Source organism: Drosophila arizonae, chromosome 3, assembly GCF_054131065.1.
Source record: "Drosophila arizonae isolate 15081-1271.41 chromosome 3, UAZ_ARI_1.0, whole genome shotgun sequence".
Classification (NCBI taxonomy): Eukaryota; Metazoa; Arthropoda; class Insecta; order Diptera; family Drosophilidae; genus Drosophila; species Drosophila arizonae.
Window position 1 is genome coordinate 12,059,534 of NC_142923.1, and position 25,232 is coordinate 12,084,765.

Below are 25,232 nucleotides of genomic sequence, written 5' to 3' on the forward strand. Positions count from 1 at the left end.
CACGCTGATTAACGGATACTTCAGTAATTAATTAGTTGGAAAGTATGACTAAAATTGAACTAAACACTGTAGCTATACCGGTAGCAACACAGTTCAAATTACGCTCATATATATTTATTTTGTATATATTTACGATAAATTTATCTAAACTAAAAGCAAAAACAATGTTACGACTTAATCTGAACTTTGGCTAAATTGTTAATGATAACACAATTGTTTCTGGAACACATTTGCATTAGGCTTGTTTAAATACAATGAAATACAATAGAATATGAATATATATTTAAGTAGATACGTTTCCAATTTTTCAAAGAAGCAATCAAATTTATGTGCTAGTCTAGGTAGGTAGGTATATACCCTTGCAGAGACAATTCTAGATCAGTAAAGGATAGAAGATTTGATCTCTTTATATACTTGATAGCATCCGTAAAATGTAGACATTTTAATGCAACTCACAAAAATTATTGATATTTTTCTTAAATTTAAATGTGAAATTTAAAATTGTATCCTTGTATATCAATTATACACATTGTTGCTATAGAATCCCATCTGCAAGGACAATTAATTTGCGGCAAGCCGTCGGTAGCTGTTCTCCCTTGGTATATACAGATTTTTAGTTATTTAGTTTTAATATGACGTTTTTTTCATTGTTTTTTACTTTTAAGCCAAAATGTATGCACATATAGAACGAACTATATATAGCTATGTTGGGGTTTAATCGTTGCTGATCTCAGTAGAACATTTCGTATTGGAAGGGACTAAATCTGGACCGGACACGGGCTGTCCAACTAGCTGAAACAGCTGCATCTGCACTGCTCGACACTCAAATGATGCTTTCATCGTTGTTCCGCGTCAGGCGAATGCTCGTGGTGGTGGTGCTGGTGGTTGGACCACCGCCAGATGCTCCACCACCACCAGGTCCGCCGCGTCTGCCCAGCTCGTGTAGGCGTGGCGTGAGTGGGGTTGTGAATGTGGTGACCACAATATTCTCATCGTCATACAAATCGAAATCCTCGCCTTCGTCATCGTCCTCGTCCTCGGTTTCGCTGTCAGTGTCCTCGTAGTCTAGCAACGCGGTGGTCACTTGATTCTTGCAGCCCGGCACGCCCACAGTAGCACCGCTCACCGCACCGGCGCTCATGTGTCGGATCTGGGCACGTGGCGTCGATGCCAAGCGGGGCAGCAAAGGCTCACGACCCGAATGCATTACTCTCTCGCCCGCCGTGGAGGCGGAGACGGAGGCGCCGGTATTAGTAAGCGGCATCGCGTCCCAATCATCCCCATCCGCGGGTTCGCAGAGCGATTTGGAGTGGCCGTGCTGATAGGTGGATTCCTCGGGTATTGTATCACTGTGATTGTGTTGTTGTTGTTGTTGTTGTGTGCGGTTGGGCAATGGATGTGAAGAGAGAGTCGAGAGAAAGTAAATGTCAATTTCGGGTTCAATTTTGATTGAGATGGAGCGATATATGAACATGGGTTACAATGAGGCTAAAACAACTAATTCATTAACTGGGGCCTCTACCGATAGATAACTAAGAAACGAATCAAATATTGTATTAATTACTCAATAGCTTCAACAAATAAGTAGTTTACATATAATTTGTTTATATTACTTTAATACTGAAATCACTACAGAGCAAGGAAATTTAATAAGCAAAGAATTAAGTGAGCTCTAGTCGAGAGTATCCGACTAGCAAATGACCTGAACCCAAGGAATATTATTGTTTTTATTATAATCTAATGTAAACTTATGATTATATCATTATTTTAATCGATATTAATATCATCTTTATCAGGGTATACGGCCTTCTTCAAGTTCACACACAGCCTCTGCGATGGACTTTAACATACATAATTCGGAATTCGTTTGCACCTGGGTTGGCAGCATTGCAGAGCGCTAGCACACTGGCTCTTAGGATAGCAAATGTATTTTTCTCATTGTTAAACACATTTATGTTCAATGGGTTCTGGGTACTCAGAGAAATAATTATATTATAGAATAGTTTGTAGTAAAAAAAGGAGAAGCGTAAGCAGAAAAATAGAAATTTTAAAGCAAATTTACAGAGTGAGGAGAAGACATGTAAAAGCTAATGTATAATATGGGGGTTTATTTTATTATTTATAGATATAGATAAATGTAAGCACATTTAAAACAACTTTTCAAACAACTGCCAGCAGTTTGTTGGGCTCTTTTCAAAGTAAGAATGATTTATGTTTGAGAATGTCGAATATTAGTATTTAGTTGCGGAGATATTTCAATGTAACTGATTGAACTAAATTTTTATTTAAGATTCTCTTTCTAATAGCTTACATGATTACATTTATTTATATTCGCTAGACTGATGAGAAACTAGAAAGTAATACAAAAACCTCTAGGATCGGTAGAGAAAATACATTTTTTTCCTATAAGAGAACCTCATAAAATCTGTATTTTCATGTTTTTTTTTTAGCTTTATTCACTTCTTTATTGTTTATTCATTTTTCGACTATATATTGTTCTGCATCAAACTAATTCTATTTCTTTGTTAATAATACAAAGTCCCTCTATATTTATAAATGATTCTATTTATATATCAATTCATACAAACAAACCCAGTCAATCAGTTACAGGAATACCTCTAATATACACACATATAACAGTAACACTTGTTGGGGTTAGCACAGTTGTTATCTATTTGGTAATCATATAAAGCAAGCCAAAATACTTACACATATTTATGAATCATATATTTGATATATATATAATTAAGAGCCAATAGCCAATAAATACTAGACTTTTACAACAGCTCGACTACTATTTTGGATATTGTGTATATAATTTGTAATTGGAAAATATTGATATATGTGTTGTGTTGTGGTGTTTACTAAGTGTGATAGAAGCATTTGGCTGTGGCATAGACAGCTGCTATACGGACTCAATTGAAACGGCGCTAAAAATATAATTCAAAATTATAAACAAAAAAGTTGAAAGCAATAAAGCAAATTTTCGATAACAGCAGCAAATTGTGCAATTGGTTTTAGTAAAATGTTAACTACATGTTAAATTACAGAGTAAGTGTTAATAATGAATCATTTAGTCGAAAACAGAAAACTTGTTAATAAATTATATATATACAAAAACTATAGAAAATTGAGTTAGTTGGGATAGTTACACCAATCTATTTAGTTCCTGCCTAGGCATACGGACAACTCATACAATTATGGAGCCCAGCTCTGCATAGAATACTTGATGAGTGCGATATGAAGTAATGCCAATTGCCAGAGAGATTGAAAGTCAAATCTAGATCCAGTTATATATATATGTGTATATAGACATAGACTACGTGAATTTTGATTTCCACTGACTGAATGAGATATGCGTGGACTGATCTCTATACAAATTATATATATATAGGACATATATATATAAATATAGTTTCGATCATAGGTTTTATTGTGTTAGTTTCTTTTTGTCTGGTATACGATATAAGATTAGTAGAAATTCGACATTGGCCGGCTTTAGTTGCATTGCATTTTGATTGCCCTTTGGTGGTATTATTTTTGGGCACTCGGATTACTTTGAATAGTACGTAGCGCCGCTGCTCTCCGATGTGGGTGAGCTGTAGTTGGTTGTTGACGAGTTGCTCGGGGAATTGTAATTTCCGGCTGTTTGATTTGCTGAATTGCTATTGCTGACTGTGGCTGTTGTTGCAGTAGTACTTGTTGTTGTTGGAGTTGTTGTTATTAATATTGGTTTGACATTGATAGCTGTTGCTGTTGTTGTGGCTGTTGTTCTTGTAGTTGTTGTTGTTGTTGTGTTCTCTAGCAAGTTATTAGCGCCAGGACTACAGAGCAAAATTCTACTGGGTCTGCGTCCAGTTGCTATAAGTCTGCGAAACCGTTGTCAAGTCGCGCATTTCGCATTTATTTGTATTTTTCGAAATCAAATTGAGAGCACACAAATATTAAAGTGTTACAAAAGAAATCATGGATAATTCAATTGTTTCGCTTAAGAAAGAATATGTGTATATATTCGAAATGTAAAAAACAATCAGCGAAATCAAAAGCAAATTTGAGCAAACGAACAAATTTTTATTACTTTTTTATTTTTATTGATCAAATTTGTAAAGAGCTTGGCTTTTTACTCAAATAAAGTAGTTCATAAGTATTCTTTTATTTTTTTTGCATATATATTTTTACGCCATTTTATGCATGCTTAGCTTAGGAAATTGTATAGCATTTGTTAGTAAAAGAAATGAATACTAGTAAAATGCAGAAAAATATATAAATGATATACGATATGAGGCAGCATCCCAAAATTTTGTTTCCGATTATTTCTAACAAAATAAAGTCTTAAGTTGTGTCTGCTTTCGTTATATCTCTTTGAGCTCATACGAATTGGGGTGGAAGCTATTGATTGGCATTCAACAAAAAATTATATTCTAAATATTTTGACCCTTGTTTAATGAAGTTTATGACATATATAAACAGTCCTAGGAAAAACTAAAGAAACAAAAAACAAGCACAGAAACGATCAATTACACCCACATGCATTGCACATTCAAGCTACATAAAGACAAAACAAAACACACACACATACATATATGTGCACACTGTGTGTGTGTGTGTGTGCGCGCGCGTGCGTGTGGACAACAAAGTGTGGCAGTGTGCCGCAGGCGTAACAAAGACTTACCCGCTAAGCTCCAGCATGGAGCCACGTCGCACGTTCCGGCGATGACTGGCCGTGACCGGAAAGGGTCCGGTATGACCGTCCGGCCCTACTAGGTGAGCGCCCAATGTGCTAGATGAAATGGACTGTGAGCGGTTGTCCAGCCGTGGATTGTGCTTGGACGTCGAAGCAGTGGGATTCATGGCGTTGCCCACATTGGGCGCAGCCACAAGATCCTGGCTGGCTGTGGCTGCATCCACCGCGCCACTGCTGTTGCTGCCAAGCCCCAGGCTGCCGGCCTTCGAGCTGGAACTTTCGCGACGGAACAGACCTATGACGGACTTGGGCTGTTTAGGCTTGTTTATACCACCTACGTGGGCGTGAGTCGGGAGCGAGCACAGTTGGTTGCGGGCAACATCAAAATGTACACGGTATCGAGAGATAGAGAGAGACAGAGAGTGTGTGTGTGTGTGTGTATTTATCGGTGTGTGGGCGTGGGCAACAGTTACCAAAGGATAAACAATGCGGCAAAGAGAAGAAAACACAAAGTTCAGGAAATTAACGAAAATAAAATCATATAGAAAAAGAACTGCATGTGATTTACGATCAATTAGAATTTTTTAGTTTGTTTCGTTTAGTCTCGAGCTCAAAGCTGTGGTGCACTTAGGAAACACAAGAGAAAACTATATATTTTACCAATTATACATATTTAGTTATATACACATGTAACTTCAGTTATTTACATATGTTTATTTTCTTTCATAGAGGTTTTTTTAAAAGCCAATTTACATTTAAATTTGAATAGCAGAAATAGAAATAGTTGAAGTCGTAACGGAAACGGAACCGGAATTTGTACATTCAGTGTTGGAAAACTGCCCGTTCCCGTCCGTACTTGGAGCTGGACTGGCTGCTATCTCGTCAGCAGCTTGATTAACTTTGTATCTTACCTAGAAAGGTGGCGCTGGGCGAATTGTATGCCAAATACTCCTTGTTTGAGGCCCAGGCGGGAAATTCATTTTGCTGCACTGCATCCGTGCTTTCATCGCCCTGGCGCTTCCACGGCAGCTGCGACTCTGTGGCTGTGGGCGTGGCCACGCGCCGTTCGCCATCCGAGTCGCGCGATAAATTGCGATCCTCTTCGGGTATTGGATGCTCCGCCACTGTGGGATAGAAATTTGGTGATTGTTTTTCAGTAGGTTTTTTAAACTTGTTTGACTATTCTCTGGCATGCGTCGCGCGTTCAGATTGGCTAGTTCGCTTAAGCTCAGTTATCGATAACTACTAAATATCGGGAGAGGAGTATATGAATAAAGTGCACTCAACTAAAATGCAAAACAATTCCGTTAGAATCAGCATACATAAATCAAAACGCATCGAATCGAGTTAGCGTGCTGTAAAGCGCGAACCAGCGAATGAACCGATCCATCAGTTTCAATGATATCGGAACTGGCGTTAGCTAGGCAGAACCATCGAACTTAATTTAATATATTTAATTAATTACTATTATTAAATATATTTAAAAATTCGATAGAAGTTCGAAAAGTTTGATTGATTCGATTCGATTCGTATTTTTTGTATGAAAAGAAGACTAATAAAAATATTAGGATAATAACCAATGACTTAAATATATCTGTTGTGTCGACGCGTCTTTGAACTTAAAAGGTTGTATATGGTTCTGGGAGGGCAACAACAAATAACTTTGTCATGCACAAAAATGCCATGCTGCTTTTGCTGTTTGGTTCGCTTCAAAATGCTCGAAATGTTTCAAATGCTTGAAATGCTTTCAATTTTTGTTTTGTGATTTCAATTTCAATTGATTTGCGTAATATTATGGATTTCTACAAATAAATACTAAATTTCGGCATTGCTTTTTCAGATGAACGCCTATGGTAATTATCATTAGTTATGGATTTATGGAACTACAAGAACTACGAGCTTTATTGCAGAGGTGTTTTGTTTTGTTTCTTTTTTTCTATCAATCAAGCAATTCAGCGAGAGTTTTTAGGTACATGGATGTATATATATATATATAACAATCAGTCGTTTCACAGACATCGATGACAACTATTGAAGACAGTTAAAGAACAGAGAAGAATAAGTAAAGAATACATTGGCCCAGTAGTACATGTTCCCATTCAAATAGACTGTCAGCTGATCTAGCTGTTAATTTTTAACAGGTAGTAGAGCTAACTGCATTTTTGAGCTTATATATTTGTATGTTGCCAATTCAGGAATATATAAGGATTTTGATAAATTAGGAACTAAATAAAATGGGCCTCAGTAAAAATCTGTTAACACAACTAAAATAAATAGAATAAATAGAAAAAATAGACAAATAAAGAAGCAACTAAATTAAACTCGGTATAGCTTAAACAGCAGCTTCAAATGTTTTAGCACAATTTACGTTTGTACATTCAATTTCTAAGAGATTATGAGATAGATAAACGGTTTTATGGCTTGCAAATGCAAAGAATTTATCTTTGATATTGTTCAGTTTTTATGAATGACGAATGACAAAACAGCGAATGGAGATGATCGGCTTTAAATCAAAGAGAGAAGCGCAGAAAAAAAAATAAGTTTCAGTGCCAGTTGTTAAGTAAACTCTATCATATATTTTAGATATACCGATTAAGTAAGTACTTTGTTATACTTTGGTGTATAAATATTTTATAATATCAAGATTAATTTCAACTTATTCATTACGCTTCTCTCAACTGTAAATGCTGACGAAATTTTAAGTTTTAATCTTTAAATATGCAAATTTAGATAGGTAGTATTACTTTATCTTTGATTATTTACAAGAATAGAAATACTGGCAATATTTTGTATATATATTTTCTCTATAGAATTTAGATGAGGAACTTGAGAGATATTCGTGTGGGTCAAGCCTAAGCGGATGATCTACAAATGTTTATGCATATCATAGATGTAGGGATAATGGAAGACATGGAATGTCGCTAAATATGAGATTGAATATACATAGTTTGTATATCCAAAGGTTCTTTTTCATATAATTATAGATATTTTTGGTGGTTTTTGTTATTGTTTGATTCTCGTTGATATTGTTTACCAATGCTCTGGTATGAACGATCCCGTCGCCAGGGCAGGATCAGTTCGGCCGCTGTGGGTCCAACTGGTGGATCGGGCGAGTCTAGTTCTGGCTGAGGACCGTCCTCAAGTTTGGGCGCATAGTGCTGAACGATGCGCGCTTTAGATGCATCAAAACCGGGCAGGTTTTGTATATGCGCTATCAGAGAGTTATTATTGGCGCGATCCGAGTCAGCTAATATACGGATATATACGGATATATCGAGCAACATATTGGTATGTCAAATCAAATGAAATTGGATAGGCATAAAATAGGGATAAAAAAATATATATAGAAATATTGTCGTTATAGCTTTTAGTTTATTTATTTTAGGTACTAGCCAAAGATTACGCGTTTAAGGACAATGTTAGGTGGTCAAAAAAAAAAAAAAAAAAATAAAATAAAATAAAAAAATAAAAATAAAAAAAGTTGATAGAGCTTTGGCTCTAGAGTTTATCTGTTATCATTTGAGTTGGTTCATGTGTCACTAAAGTGTGGGAGAGTATAAAAAACTATACAACTTTTCATCTAGATTTTAACAGCGAAACAACACCGGCTACTAGATATAATAAACAACTAGAGCAAATTGTACAAAATGTTCATAGCCTTCCGGAACTATTTTTACTGTACTTTAAGCAGTTGTGTCGGACTGTGTAAAATCATATAGATCAAGTCTGGCGTAAGGCCCATTTTGTTATAGGATCAAATGAAATACTTGATGGCATTTTTGTGTAGTCAGTTGCTCAGATTGAAAACGAAAAAACTTAAAAGGAATAAAGAAGAAGAACACAAATCGGTTATAGCTATATAACCACCGATCGAGAGCATAGATCATACAGATCGCTAGATTCGGTTGAGCAAAAGAGAAACTTTGAAATCATAACTCTTATAAGGCAATGCATTGGCCGGCCACCAATAGCCCTATATGGCATATCGCTTACACGAATTAGTTGACGATATATGGAACACAAAGATATGAAACATATAGAAGCAAATGGAACTTACGTGATGATTTTGCTGTGAATGTTAGACCATCGTCCCAATCGTCGCTGGGTCCAATGACATTGATCTCATTCGGATTTTGTTGGCAATCCTCGGCTGTTTCATTAAGCACATCGTTAATATAGTCTTTAGATGATATAATATCACAAGATTATATATATCATGGATGGAGTTGTTAAATACAAAATGGATTTGTTTTTGGTGAGTGCGTGTGGTCAGTGTTGTTAAATGTGCAAAACAATTTTTTTTTAACAGTTTTTTTAGTTTCAACCAATTGTTTTTGTTGGTAGACATCGGGAAGGATGGCGTGTGTCGTAGGAGGAAGAAAAAAAAAAGAAGATTTTTTGGGTATTTAGAATTAGTAACCAATTGTTCTTTAAATGAATTTTGTAAAAAAAAAAAATATATTAATAACAAAACGTGATGCATTATGTAAGAAAGGGTTCGTAAAATTGATATGTGGAAAAATTTACTGCAAAGTTGAAATATTTTTGTATTATATTTTACGAGCCCTCCGCATGCTTATTAGAAATGCATAAAAAAAACTTAAATATAATGAGGTGCAGGTTATGTATAGCTAGACTTGGATAGATTGTATTGATGTTGATCAAATTATAAAAATCGAAATAAACTCTACTTAAACGTTCAGATTATATCTGGGACACAGCTACAGTCCAGATAATCAACTGATAATTTTCAATTTTGATTATAACTCTCTACAGATGCTACTACAAATTGGAGGAATTAGTTTGTTTTCATTGTTTTTTAAATATTTAATTTCTGTATTCATTTAGCGGCATTTACCTATGTCTAATCTACGATATTTGTTAAGTGAATTGTGAGTATGTCTTTTTCTGTAAGATTTTTTGCGTGAATGGTTTGAACTCGGATGCGTATTCGTACCATTGGAGAGCTGCTTCGCGGTGCCGTTCTGCTGGAAATCATGGAAGGAGACATGATTCTGTTTAACATTCTCCTTGGTCTCCTGCAGAGAGCATAAGTATATATTAAATTCTAATTTACAACATTAAAACAAAGATCTCTCCTTACCTTATTGCTGGCGCCACGTTTGCTGCGCTTGTGATGTTTGCGATCGTTGAACATGCGACGGAAATTCATTTGCATTTTATAATTGACCTAAAATGATATATGCATAGAAATCATATATTTATATAAATTAAATAAATATATATGTGAGACAGTACTCTATAGGTGCTCTCAGAGATTTGTCAAAGTGTTTTCATGAACTCACCTGTGTGGACAAATCTCTGTCATCTACTGCGTGTCGGCTATAACTAAGACGACGGTGCTGTAAGGAATATGACGAAAGCACATTTAATGCAAGATCAGACATATACGAACATGTAGTGTTCTTAAGTGATATATGTATATATATATAGAATTCGTTAAAAGGATTAACTAGCGTCGGGGCAATGCTCAACATTTATTTTACATAAAGAAAAATTTATTATTTTAATTTGCTGAGAACTAACAAAAACAACAATTGATTACGGTGTAAAAAGGTCGCATAACATTTGTACAGAATATATATAGAGATTACGCCATCTGAATAATACATTTATATATATGTATATGTATATATATTTATATAGTTATCAAGGACGGTGCATTTGGGCGCAACAATTGAGGGTTAACTTCGGATCAGCCGAAACACGAATACTCTTTCCAATAATAAACGCATACGCAGTATACATATTTTCACATATTTTGTATATAATAAAACAAATAAATATATTATATTATATTATATATTCTTAGGTCACTCAGTTATGGCGGCAAGTTTGAATATTCCATATTTGTATAACTTTCACGTTTGCAATTGCTTTGGCTTTGAGAACCTAACATGGGGACACTAATAATGTTCTAGATTTCTCAGGCCTTTAATGTTTTTTTCTGTTTCTAAAAAGAACTATAAACAGGCCACAAAAATTTTTATACATCGGTTGAAAGGGACAAAGCAGATAAATATTGAACAGACCTCATACATATTCATTTGTTTCAAGCACTAATGTATATTTTGAAAAGAGTATACAGATATATAATATTAGAAGGATATAAATTGCAACACAACAACTATGATTATATATGAATATATATTACTAAACGGTAAGTGTTATAAGTATCTTGCAAAAGTGGAAGGTTAATCATATTATTTTCGTAAGTGAAAAGTGATAAATAATAAAATAAAATTTTATAAAAATATTTGCGCCGGAGCCGAACCCCTTACTTAATTCAGTGTAAAATTAAGTAAGACTTTCAATTAAATAACAAATTTTGTTAACGAAATTTGAAATACTATGGTAAAAATAATCTAATAAAAAATGTCAAGTATTTGTTCTATTTTTTTAAATTTTTTTATATATGTATATTTTTTAATTTTATACATCTTCTAATTTATCAAAAATCTTTTTGTTTCTGTTTATTATAAGAAAATATTTAAAGATTTCCATATCTCTTTTAGTTAGATTCTATCGGAATCACTTTTAAATTCTATTGAGTCTATCTATATCTAACCACCTTTACTTTTAGCTTGTTTCATGTACAATGAATGTAAAAATTAAAAAAAAAATAAAAATAACATATCAAATTTGATTTTAGAGCTTTATCAAATTGGATTTAAGTATACATATATGTACTCATGTATATTTATATAAAATGTGACAATTATTTTTGTCATTAAGAGAAAATTTGTTTATAAATACGATTATTTAAAGACTGTTTTTTGCATTTGTTTTCATATAGACACCAATTAAAATACATAAAGACAATTACTAGAAACTGTTGATTAGTTAATTAGTATAATTAATATAATTAATTATATGCATTACAAAAACGTTTTGTGGTCATTCGTACAGACTCACAAAGAGTGTAACATATACAGAAAAAAATTAGTTTTAATTGAAATGGTTATAAAAATTTGTTAAGAAAACGAAACTAAAAATTAAACATAAAACTCTTAAATCAGTTTGAACCAATTTATTCGTACCATTTGTATGGAAGCCTTTCATTACGAAAATATTTGAATATTTTTGTACAGTTTCGTAAATAATTTTCAAAGCACACAAAAATTTGAAGTAGTTTTTGGATATATTTTTTGTTTTTTTTTTTTTTTTTTTGATTTAGTTGAATACGTGACGTTGACGAGAAGTTGAAGTCGAAGTTGAGTTCGTAACAACGGGAAGAAATCAAACAAACGATTAATTACAAATATATCTAAATATATAGATATAATCAGTATATGTAAATAGAGAGTATGTGTGAGAGATAGATAAATATAGATATTTATATATATTGAGAGAAAGAGAGCGAGAGAGAGAGAGAGATAGAGAGAAGCGTGTCTCAAAACCAAATGCCCAAAAAGGAAACTAAGGTGAAAGCATAATATACAAATACGTCTACTAGGCGTCAAGTATTTTTGGTGAGATCGATTAGAATCGTGATATATATATCATATATTGGATTAGTATTTAAGAACTTGGGCTGTGTGTGTGTGTCTATATGTGTATGTGAAAATGCTATAAGGTATATAGTAGTAGTCGATAAAACTGGTACTGCTATATCATAGAAAACCAAACAAAAATCGATTATTATGCTGAAATGCTGAATGTTGTTCTTTCGTTATCGGTATACATACCCTTCGATAGGGCTTTAGTTCTTCGGCGAGCAAGTGATGTATCTTGGCATCAGTCAAATCCTTTTTCGATGGATTATAGTCCAGTTCAGCCATGTCGAGGTTGTGGGAGCACGAGTTATCCAGATTTGTTAAGCTTGGACTGTGCGATTCAAGAGATTAGAAGGCAATAAAATAAAGTTCTTATATGTATGTACATATAACACTACCAAATATTAACTAAAGATACAGATAAACGAATTTTAGATATGCAAAAGTAATATATAGAGAATAATCGTGTAAGAGTGAGAGAGAGACAGAAGTATTATTGAGTGTACAAATTAGGAGCCAATCAAATTGTTTGTGCTGTTCATGCTAAGAAAGGACTACAAAAGTTTTGTTGTTTAATTTGTTGCATACATGCATTGTACGTCTATTGTTATCGTTATCGTTATCGTTATCGATTATTGTTTATCGATTATCCAAAATTCGTTTACCAGGTGGTGTATATGGTTGGCGGTGCCCACCTGCCCCCAATATAATTATTGGTATAATTCCTAAACAGTGCACTCATCGACTCGGTGCCCGTCATCTGGCCAATTGTCGAAGGATTGCGACGCATCACCTCCATGGCATCGCGCATGGTCAGCTTGGAGTATGTCTCAATAATCTTTGGTTCAGCGCCCTGCAGAGTAAAACAGACAGAGATAGAGAGAGAGTTTAAATAAATCGAGATATAATCTGGTTAGGATTATTTTACCTTCAGATCTCTGATCAGCAGTGGGCGTATGAAGCGATTGTCGAAACGCTTGAACTTATCACGCACATTGTAGTTGCCTGTCTTGCCCACAATATCCTCAATGCCAGCCATCAAGTGGTCCATGAACTAAAGAAATAAACAAAATAATTAGTGTAGATTAGCTAGGTTTAATCAGGAGTATAAATGTATATCCTTCATACAGATAACATTTCTAACTACCAGCTAAATAATTAACATGCATGTCCAACTTACACGTTCGTGTATGCGTTCGTTCATGGAGGGTTTACGTTTGTTGGCTCGCTTCACATTTAGTATCTTGACGAGCGGTTTTATGGTGATGCCTTGCAGAAACACCGTAAAGTAGATCACAGCTATGGTTGTGGTCACAAACATATTCTTATGCTTGACCACCTTCTCATCGACGAGCAGCACGAGAGCAAAGGCAACAGCGCCACGTAGACCGCCATACGACATGACGAACTGATCCACCCGCGACAATTTGTGCAGTCGAAAACGATTGGCAATGGCCGACAGTATAATCACACCTGGGCAGGAATAGAATGATTTCAGCAATGGACATTTGGAAGAGTAAATAGATCACCCACCGATAACACGAAAAACGGAGCAGAAGGTAATGGTTAGCACCACAAACCACGTATTCCACACGTGCATGTTATTGACTGTCGCCACGCCTAGGAACATAAAGATAATTGTCTCCGCCGAGCTGGATAACATTTTCAGGGCATATTTAACGGTCGTGTGCGATTTCTGAGAGATATTCGATTCCACATAGTTCTTCATTGTAATGCCACAGAAGGTAATGCTGCACAATACAGCAAGAGAGAGCCAGAGAGAAACAGAGAGAGAGAGAGAAAAAGAGAAATGTAGAAATATTGAAATATACTAATATTTATATTAGTTTTATTTAGATCATACTTACGCTAGAATACCGCTCATATGAAAGATTTCCGCATTTAGATACGCAAGATAGGCCATAACAAATATAAATATGGGCTCTATGACACGCACATGATCCGTAAATCGTGTTACCAGACCGGTTAGGAAGCCCCAAATGATGCCTGAGTAGGGAAAATAAACAAAATACAAATAGAATATGAATTGAATAAGGATATAAAAACATATTTGAATATAAATCTAGATCTAGTAGACATACAGTATAACTTAAAATGGGATAAAAATCCTAGAAATGTCCGCAGGGCTCTAGATGTCTCCTAAGAGCACTCTTATATGTTTATTATTATTTATATAATATACATCAATCTGAATATGCATTTATAATGAACTACAGCTGTATGAATATGTCTTCATTCTACGCATACATCTATAGTATATATTCGATACGTTCAACTTATGTATATATTACCTATGGCAGTGCCTCCCAGAGCCACAACGAAAAAGGAGCCAACGCCGCTGGCAATGTCCTGCGCCATTATGTGCGGCAATCCAATTTCGTTATAGACTTCCATCATGTGGTACATGACAACCTGCAAGAGCATATCAAACGAATGTATATAGTATAGCCAGCTAGTAACAATCGGTAGTTGCATTTCGAGAGGAACTGCTTCGTGGCTTAAACGATGATTTGATGGGCTTGTAAAAGCTTCAGGCGAATCACCCAATAAAAGCAACTGTACTTACCGTAACGGCATCGTTTAGCAGGGACTCGCCGAAGACAACAATGTAGAGGATCTCGTTGACGTGTATTTCCTCGAAGACGGCAAGGACGGCCACCGGATCCACGGCGGAAATAAGCGACGCAAACAGAAAGACATCCAATAGCTTGGGCGTCTCATCGCCAAAGATGCCCATCACGCCACACGCATAAAGCGAGCCACCTGCAATGCAAGGACGGGCATGAATCTCTACACTCAGCTATTGCTATTCTCTGCTTCTTCTTTTTTTAATTTATTGCATTGTCAGTTGCACACGTCGGCACGTGTGCGCACACTTAATTAAACTGAGTTCTTCTAATGCAATTGAAATGGGAATACGCTGTATTAATATTGGGTTATTTGATGAGATAATGCACACACAGGTTGAATTTAGAGCAATTGATAATTGAAAAGCAGTAGCTATTTTGTGAAAGGGCAGGAACAGCTAGTTGCAGTTATTCATAAAAAAGAGCAGGAGAAGTAAAAGTAGTAATTTGGTTTTAACAAGCCAATAGGAGGAAAAGTAAAGGTACGTTGTAGCTCTGCAGAAAAAGTAATAGCAGCATATACTTAGAAGTATATATGTATATAGCAGTAGAAATACAGTTGCTGTAGAATAATACTCGAAAAAGACCGTGCAAAACAACCTCAACAAATCAGCAATGAAAATCTTAAATTTAAACTTGAGTTTCAAAGTTGGTCATATCTAACATTTGTAACAATATCTAGCAGCTTTGTATATCAGTAAAAACCCTGGTAGCACCAACAGTAAAATACTTGGAAAAGTACGCGTAATAAAATCTCAACAAGACACCAACAAAAATCTTAAATTTCAACTTACTCAAGGAAACACTACATTTAATATGAGTTTCAGTGTGGGTTTTATCTAACATTTGTCAACATTTAGGTGTAACAAAGTCTCTCAGATCTGTAAATATTTGCTTATATTTCATTAAAATCACTTTGTGGGGATGTGAGCCGACTGAGCGTACTGCCTCGTGCCTTCATCATTAAATCTCGTTTCCTCAAAAATTACCCTAGATACAGGCATGTATCTGTATCTGTATGTATGTATGTGTCTATCTATGTGTATATGCATGCACACATTCACATCAATCCCGTGCGGTGCCACATTTGGCATAAATCACGTCTAAACGGTCATCTACAACTGTTCCCTCCCCCCACAACCCTGCGCAGTCACTCTCCGTTCCATGCTCATATTGCCCTGCCCTTGGACAACAATGTTTGTTGTTCGCGTGCCACGAATTTCGATGTGTGTGTGTGTGTGTGTGTAACAAGCGTGTCGCCATTGTAATGTGCTCTGTGTAATGCTCCACATATGTATGTATGTACCCACTAATTTTGCTGACTGTGTCGGCGTGTGAAAATTGCAATTGAAATGTTGAGAGTTAACGCTACGCTGGCTGCACTGACATCGTATTATTAATTTTATATTCTGGTTTTAGTGGCTATATACATTAATATGGTATATAGCTACTAAATAGTTAATATTTAACATTAATATTTCCTTGGCAACGCTCATTTACTTTGAATTCCCAAATGTGTTCAGTTTAACATTCCGAAAAGGTTTAAAGCAGGTTTATATGAAAATCTGAATTGATAATTTGGGAATGGAATAACTATATAATTTTTAAGAGATTAAAGTTTACCTTTGTGAAAATATTTACTTATACACATATTCATATTTTATCTATCCAACATTTTAACTATTACCAAGTACCAAGTACCAAGTATTACCAAGTACCCCAAGATCCCTCCACTCAAACTATCTATGCTTATTGTTAGGCTCCATGAGAGGGCAAATGAATTAAGCTTTCGCGCGTAATGGATGAGTGTGATCCACCATCAAGTGGTGCAGTCATGGCTGAGCAACCACTTCAATTTCAACACACTTAAGGGTCGCGTTCCACTCAATTGGCGGCACAGATGCGATAACGATGACGATGACGATGACGCAACTTCAATGGAAATCAATTCATTGGATACGCTTACCAATTGTGGCCACATTGAAGATGGTGCCGACGACGGCCATTAGCAGGATGGTGCCCAGGTTGTCGAAGAACATGCGATTCGGCATAAAGTAGCCCGCATCCAGAATTATCGGCGGCAGCATGTAGAAGAAGAACGTGTTCGGCGTGAGTGGGGAAACGGCAACATCCGTGCAAAAGTAGAGCACAACGCCTATTACCACGCCCACGACAATCAGCAGGCAGGATTCCGGAAATATCAGATGCAACTTGGGTGTCATGTGAAAACCTGAAATGTAAAGAGAAAAACAAATATAAGTTTAAAATGCGAAAAAAAGAAAACTTGACATGGGCCTCACAATACTCATGTATTTACATATGCACATATCAGAGTAGTTGGGGCGTTGACGAGGGCGTGGCTTACAAATACTTTTGCTGAAGTTACACTGACTATAAAAAGCGAGACAATAGCCATTTCCATTTCAACAAAGGCCCATTTACATGGAAATTTCGCCATCAGATCCCCTCCCATATACCTCGCAAATATACACTTTGTTTATTGTTGATTTCTGTATTTGGGTCAATGTCTATACTGACGACTATACTACTATAGTACTATAGTACTATAGTACACTCTGCTACATAAAACAAGACACTTAAGGCACTTCAACACAAATATGCGCAAATAAATTTGTAAGAGTTGTAGAACAAAATTAGTAAAGACATAATTTAAAATCAAATATATTCCATTATATTTTATATATCTCAAATTATTTTCATTCTAATTAATGATTAGATTTGAATATTATTTATTATTGTCGAGACGAATGCAGAATATACCTTATATGAATGTTTCTATTACTAGTTTTATTTTATTATAATTTTAATATATGTTATAGTAACCTAATATTATTTTATTTATCGTTCTCTCTATTAAAAATCTATATAGAACCCGTGGTTGCAATTTCCCCAAAAATTTCATCAAGCTAAAGTGAGACTTTAATTTAATTAACTTCTGCATAATTTTGGCATCATTTTGAAAATGTTTCTTATAAGCGTTTAAGTCGCTCTGGTCACTTGTGTTGCCAATGCGGAGCAGCGGGGAGTTGTCTATAAAAAGAGGCTAACAATGGATGGGTGGGTGAGTTGTTTAGCTGCGTGTGCCTTTCGGGCGCATATTTGATGGCCTTCAGCAAATGGACTTTTGTGCAAAAGCGAATAAAATATTAAAAAAAAAAAAAAAAACAACAAAAACCAGTCAAGGTTTAAATCGGCTGCAAGAGCAAGCCAAGCAGATTACAAAGTCAAGAGCGCGATGGGGTCGACGGGCGGGAGGTGTGGTAGGTCGGCATCGAGATTGCAGCCAGAATGGTTTATGCAATCAGTAAATTGTTGCTCCTGGGGCTGATGTTTGGGCTACGGTTTGAGGGTTGGCGCAGGGATTGAATTACATTTTTTTTGGGGGTTGCTTTTTAGGGGGCAGTGTCAAGGTTTTCGTTGTGCTTGTTGCGCACTTGGCTGGCGCTTATGCAATGTCCTTCAGCTGGGACAGGGCTGTACACTCACACATCAATACAGGCACTCACACACACCCACACACACACACGCTTACAATTTGACGTAAATCTGCATGTCAGTGACAGCGGTAGGGCCAACGTTATATAAAACATATTGATTTTGCTGTCCTGGCAACCGCTGCCAGCCTACAGCCACGCCCCCACACAGACACAGCAACTAGAGTTACATACTATATACATAAATATGGGTATATTGTAGGTACTAAGCATATATACTTACCGATTTTGGCAATGCTCGCTGACAGTATCCAAATGCCAATTATGAACGGCGTCTTGACCCGTGCAAAATCCACTTGGGAGAGCGGATAGCGTTCCGTGTGATGATGTCCCTCCTCTTCCTCATCGTCGAGCGACACATCGAACAGGTCCTTCTCGCCGTGAGTGTCTGCTTTCAGGTGTGCGGCGTGGGGAAGAGGCAGAGGTGGCGGGAGCGCCGTTGACGCAGCCAACGACGACGACGTCGTTGTCGTCTGTGCCAGCTAAACGTGTTGGGGCGAAAGGATATAAGCATAAATGTAATCATTGGCCAGGGCGCCACTGTAATTGATTCGCTTTTATCAGGTCGAATTCGGTACACATATCGGTAATTGTCCATAAATAATGTCAAATAATGTCGAAAGGACTTTATCGAGCAGCTAGACAGTTAATTGAAGGGTGATTCACCCAACGGAAAAATTCATGAATGAATTCTTATAAATAATTTATCATATGTCGCTTGATATTTCAGTTCACGATATGTTGTTATAGGTCAGTGCCGTTATTTACTTTTATTGTTCAGACTCAAATTTATAAACCACTAAAGTTTCTTATAATCCATTTAATTTTTATAATTTCTGTATCACATTCTAATCCCTCGCTAAATTGTGAGTTCTTATATCACAACATCAAATACATTTATCTTTGTGTCACTCAACTAACTAACTAAGTGGAACAATCAGCCAAAGTAATCCCTGTCATATTACAAACTACAATTATCTCTTAAGGCTGTACAGTCGTATCTATCATAGACTATATCTTCAGTCGGTTGTCCGTCCATTCAGACTGTCAGCCATTGACGTCAGCCGACACATTTGTTAATAACTCATGACATAAGGCATTTCCAGCGTTTTGCAATTCTTCAACTTGGCCAATTATCATAATTAAAGCCATTTTTTTTTTTTTTGCGCAGTCGTTGAATAGGGCAAGAAAGCAGTCAATGTAACTAATTAAATTTTTATTATTTAAAAAATTCAGGAAAATTTCCGACGGAAATGAGAAACCTTTAACTGGCCTACTCGAAGGGAATCGAAGTTATTTAAGTAGGCCAGTTAAAGGTTTCTCATACTCCATTACATTTAACTAACCAAATTGACAGCAGTCAAAATCCAATTGAAATCAATTTAAAAGCAGTTGGAATCAAATGGCAGCTCATAAATTATAAATGACTTGATTTCATGCGGTAGGAATGAGGGAAACAACAAAGTTAAAATGAAGTAAGGTAAGTTAAACAGCAGCAATTGAATTGAAGGATATGGAAGGGGATGATTTTGATTTGTAGTTAAGCTATGAATTTTCTATACACTAAAATTTATATAAAATATAAAATGATTCGATAATTATGGATTTCTAATTAAATAAAGAGCGTTTGGCGAGTCTTCGAGATTCTGACGAATGGAGAATAAATATTCTAATCACTATCAATGTAGAAGAGTACTTGAAAAGCTTATGAGGAATCCTGCAAAGGGTCCTTGATGAGTTGAATAAAAAAATTAACAGATTAAGTGGATAGTAATGTTAGCAAGCTACTAAGCCAACAAAGGCGACAAAGGATACTCTGCTTGATCCCTAATCCTGAGAAATAAATGTGTATTGCTTAGTTTTGCAATAAATATTTATTTAATTTGTGCTGTTAAAAAAAAAAACTTTTATTTTTAACCAGAATTTAGGGTCGTTCAGAGTACTTTTTATTTCCTTTAATTGGCGACAATAATCTCAAGAATAATGACAGATAGTTAAACATATAAAATTGAAAAAAAAAAAATCTACTATTTGAATTAAAAATTTATTGAAATTGGCAGTGAGTCGACCAAACCTCTCTCATAACAATAACAGTCCGATATTCTAGGATAACCCCAAACGTATCAAAAAAGTATTGAAACTTACGTTTAGCTGTGGGAGGGAATCCGCCGGCTTCATTGTGGAGCTGGAGCTGGAGCTGGAGCTGGAACTGGAACTGGAGCTGCTGGCTGCACTCATATTGGGACGCGCCTCGATGCTGCCCAAGAGCAAACAAATGCCGCATAACAGAAGCAACAGTTGCCGCTGCCAGCTGCCACTGTCACTGTATTTACACATTTTTGTGGCTGCTGCTGATGGCGGCTCACTCGGTGGTGCGATTGCTGGTGGTGCAGCCAAGTGGTGCACGCTTTGATTTCGAGCCATTCGATTCACTGCCTGGCAAGCTGTTCTCTCGCGCAATTGAGTTTTTATAGCACCAAGGCGATAACTGGAATTGGAATTGGAGTCGGCGCTGCGCGTGTGAGTGGGAGTGGGAGTGGGAGGAGCTGCTGTGCTTGCGCAGCTGCTCCAGCAGGCGCGGCGGGCGAGGTTCATTTGTTGCTGCAACGCTGGCGTCGCACTGTCGTAATCCTTTTCCGTCCGGCCACTCATGCTCCGGCCTTTTGTTGTTGATTTATGTTGTTTACGACTTGAACTCGGTATACGGCAGAGTTATTGATTTCTGCGGGCATAATATACACTATGTGTGTATGTGTGTTTACTTGGCGTGTGTGTGTGGGTGTTTGTGCTTTGCTATACCGTTTCTTGCCGCCTAGTTGAACTCAATTTGGCGAGTGTCTGTAAGTAGAAGATTAAACAAAATGTCAAACGAGTTTGCTTAAGCGACCCGTGGGTCCTTCTACAAATACACATATACAATATATATACATTATATATTATGGACATTATTTAGACAAACAACGGCAGCCAGGAGTTCCTTGAATCCTTGAATTCATTCAAAAATGTGACTTCACTCTATGTGCATCTAAAAAAATTCCTAACAGCTAAATCACTTCATTTATATTTCAAGCACGCTTCCTACCTAACCTATCCTAATCGAATTGATTATCTATGGGCAATAGCCTATCGACCGACCTGCCGCAATAACCAACTTAAACTGGTTAAAACCCAGTAAATTCACTTAGCATGAAAACTTCCACATTTTAAGCGAATCTTTGCACAGAGAACATTAAAAGGCAAACCAATCAATAAAAAAATGCCAAACAATAAGAAAATGTGCTAAAATCACGCAGAGCCAAAAGTACAACCAATTCATTCTCTCGCTCTTTGTGTGCTTAAGCATATATATAGGTATATCAGATATCAATTGTAATCAAATATACTGTTCGTTTTCAGCTGTAAGAAATGGAAGTGAAAGCCAAGCCTGAAATACCACTGAGATATCGTATATCAATATATAAAGAAATACAATCTTGGGAATGGCTTATGATTTATCAGATAGAGGCTTAAATATGGATCTAGGTCTATTCCGTGCTGAGCGAATATTGGGGAAAAGTTCTAGGGATAGGAAATACTTTTATTAAAGTCCTTGAATTTTCTCTAACTTTTAAAATGAAAACTAAAAAATTTCTTTAAAATGTTTCTATGCTATTTAATAAATATAATTTTCTTAAATATGTTAAAAATAATATTTGTCTTGAATTTTCGATAACGTGAATCTTTTTCGTATTACGACTAATGGAAAATTGATATAAATAAAATTTAAAAAACTCATATTACAGCCCCAATGAATGATATTTCTGTTAAGTTAGTCCAAAGTTGAGTAACATTTTTGTACACACCTCTAAATTTTTGAATTTCCATTGTTAATTGACAATGTGACGTTGGGCGCTAATCGTATCGCAAGTATTCCACTTGAAGATGTTGAAAATCTTATTTGCAGATGTCGAGTAAATATTTGAACTTTTAACTGGATAGATCCAGTGCACTTAGCGCCATGATAGACCATGCTAATTGCCGTTATAATACAAGTAAAAAATTAAACAAATTAAAGTCTTTTCGTTTCTCATGGATGCTGATAGCGGGAGATTTAAATTGGACGCAAAAATAGCGGCTGATAGCAGACAATTACCGCTATCAACACGCGCTTCCATTACAGTCGCTTATCCATCAAGATGCCGCCACAGACAGATAAAGCGCGAAAGATCGTATAATTAGAATACTATGTGCCACAGTAATTGATGCATCGACTGGCTGCAGTCAAGTGCAATGACAAGATGCACTCAATTGAAGGGCAACATCGAGTGACAGAGCCTCCCGCTGTTGTCGCCTTCAGCCCAATATTTATGCAATTTTTATCAATTGAAAGTGGAATTCGTTTGCAAAAATATTACAGTTGTTTACTTTTCAGAGTGTTGCCCGTCAAATATGATTTATTATTGTCGCCACAGTCAAGTGATAAGCTATAGTTTATGGGTATACGGGGGCTAATTATAATAATATCTCATAATCTTTGGACCCACATTTAATTTGGCATATAAATTCATCTTAAGTATATACAAACATAGACCAAATAAATCATTCTGATAGCTTTATCTTTTCGAAAATGTGTATACTCAAGAAAACAACATGGCTGCAAGCGAAGACTTGGTTGGCTGAGGCCTTAAACCTGAAGCTCAGGGTATCTTCCAGTCGAAAATTCCTTACTAGAACATTCTTATTGGTGTGCTAATCAAAAAGCATTTCTATAATGCAAAGCTTTTATGTTAATTGTATAAATCGTATATCGATAGGTACCTACCTCTATGTTAAGTGTCAATCGATTTCATTTAAAGTCTTTATGTTAATTGCCTATCATCGTTTAAGTCTGACTTCAGTTTTACAGTGGATCTCGTTGAGTCAAATAGACTTTCATCCAGATTGAAAATAAAAAGAAGCAACTTAAGAAGTGTTATAACAAATTATTTTAATTCGATTCATATATCATATCAAACATAAATAATAGATGGAAATATTTCTGATACATCTCTCTATTTAAAAAAATGTCTTCAGCTGAACCAGAATTTGAGTCTGATTCTTGTTGTCGAAGTCTCAATTGGAGTCCTACAACGAGGTCTTTTATATCTCAATTAAGTCTTGTCCGTCTCATCTAATGAAATTTCCACTAACTCGTGGCCTGTCTTTGAAATTTAGTAATCAATCCCGAAATACGATATGAAATATGAAATCAATATGCGTCAAAAACTTTCCGTTTACATTAAATAAACCTAACCCCTCTTCAGATTGTAGTTCCTATTTTCAATTTAAACAATAGGCGCGTGCGTCACATCGGCCATCGGCGTATTCTAAATTGATTTACCCCCCAAGTCAATTCAGAGAGTCCGTCAATGAGCGGCATGGCGGGGCCACAACCAACTGAAAACATTTTCAAGCTCAGTGACTTCTATGCAAACGTTAACTAACCACTTAATCGCCCTAGAGCGGTAATCAAAGTCGCTAAACGGCTTATGGCTAACTTAATAATTGAACAACAGAGTTCAGTGTAAAATAAATTCATTTCAGATGGAACTAATTGCATCCAATTAAATAGTTTAAGAACTTAAGAGGCCAGAGTAAACGATAATGTTACTAGAATTTCAGCAATTCAAAAAGCACCATGAGCGCATAGCAAGGATGTTTGCAAACCGAGTGAATTATGTAACACAGTGGCTAAAGGCCACACAACACACAAAATCTGTGACCTTGACAGCCAAGCGTAAGTGTATTAATGAAATGCCTACAAATTTAAACTGGAAAATTATTCTCAAGTGCTATAAAAATATTGCTTTAAAAAGTAAAAATTTCTTTGCCTTAAGCTTAATCGGCTTTAATTATTAAGCACAATAAAAATACATAAATAAGAACGTTTTAGCCGGGCGTTATCGACTGCATAATACTCCAGATCCATTTTTAGCTTTATTTTTTTAGTTTCTAGCTGTGAAATTGTACACGATACAATTTTATCCGACTTGCCATGCCTCATTCACTATATCTCTTTGAACTTTCAGAGAAACGGGTAGCAAGACGGGCATTGCACAAAACTAATATACTCAACTGACATTTGTGAATGGATTTCCGAAATAATTTTCATAAAGTTCGCTTTTGGCACATAAATATTGACTGCTGTCGATAATAATTTATGGAATTATGGTCCGTGATATGACACCTGGGGGCAGTACTTGAGCGCTAAATGGAATTGACGTATCCGTTCAACTGTTGAATATTAACTTTGACTTTTGGTTTTTGCATTCACAATTTGTTTTGTTTTTTTTTTTTTTTTCAGTTTTCATATAAATTGCAAATATTTTTGAACAGAATTTAGTCGTCTGTAGCCGTTGGCCATGCCTCCAGACTGCGTCAAATTCAAGTTCAGGTTTGAAATGGCCAAAAAGAAAACATTTAAAGGTCAGACGAGAAAGTGGGTTATATGTAGTTGCTAGATACTCTGTACTGAAAGGAAGTATAATATAAATTGGTCATTATATGATCAAGTTCTATTTCGTTAGTTTGAGTAAATGTGTATTCAGCCTCTGACGATCTGTTCATCTTTGTGGTTAATTTTTAGACAGTCGAACAGACGTAAATGAAACTGAAGAATATGCCTATATATAGAATATTTTCGTATTTCTTTTTTTTTCCTTTATTTCTCACGTACAAACTTGAAAATAGATAATTTCTTTATCTTATCCATTTGGTAGTTATTACCTTTCTTAGACACTTAACGGCTCTAGGGTATACAAAATGCAATTTTAATATTCAAAACGCCATTTCTTTATGGTCAATAGACGGATTTATTTTTTGGACGCTTACCAAGAAAATGTTTGTCTTT

At 35.8% G+C, this 25,232-nt stretch overlaps 1 protein-coding gene across 26 annotated transcripts; it reads right to left on the bottom strand.

Annotated features, from left to right (window-relative positions):
- Positions 1 to 109: 109 nt before the first annotated feature.
- Positions 110 to 21,016, bottom strand: Nhe2 (Na[+]/H[+] hydrogen exchanger 2). 26 transcript variants are annotated; one of them, XM_089466091.1, is made up of 21 exons: positions 20,510 to 21,016; positions 18,588 to 18,846; positions 16,816 to 17,079; positions 14,789 to 14,985; positions 14,514 to 14,634; positions 14,070 to 14,208; positions 13,735 to 13,952; positions 13,382 to 13,674; positions 13,130 to 13,255; positions 12,897 to 13,054; positions 12,394 to 12,532; positions 11,746 to 11,760; positions 9,991 to 10,047; positions 9,789 to 9,875; positions 9,543 to 9,723; positions 8,742 to 8,864; positions 7,719 to 7,931; positions 5,596 to 5,808; positions 4,673 to 5,018; positions 3,558 to 3,869; positions 110 to 1,349 (listed from the first exon to the last, which is right to left on the bottom strand). In XM_089466091.1, exons 1-21 carry the CDS (start codon positions 21,014 to 21,016, stop codon positions 824 to 826), a joined length of 4,494 nt encoding a protein of 1,497 aa, XP_089322217.1. In that variant the 3' UTR covers positions 110 to 823. The 26 variants fall into 26 exon arrangements, with proteins under 26 accessions (XP_089322217.1, XP_017857676.1, XP_017857675.1 ...); XM_018002187.2 differs by having other exon boundaries at positions 8,742 to 8,834; positions 9,642 to 9,723; positions 12,867 to 13,054; XM_018002186.2 differs by having other exon boundaries at positions 9,642 to 9,723; positions 12,867 to 13,054.
- Between the last annotated feature and the right edge of the window lie 4,216 nt (positions 21,017 to 25,232).

Coding starts and splice junctions, on each gene's coding strand:
- Nhe2 (XM_089466088.1), bottom strand. CDS start 21,016: ATGAGTGGCCGGACGGAAAAGGATTACGACAGTGCGACGCCAGCGTTG. Junction 5,809..7,718: donor TCGTTCATACCAGAGCATTG/GTAAACAATATC, acceptor TCTATCCCACAG/TGGCGGAGCATCCAATACCC. Junction 3,870..4,672: donor TCCATGCTGGAGCTTAGCGG/GTAAGTCTTTGT, acceptor ACGGTTTCGCAG/ACTTATAGCAACTGGACGCA.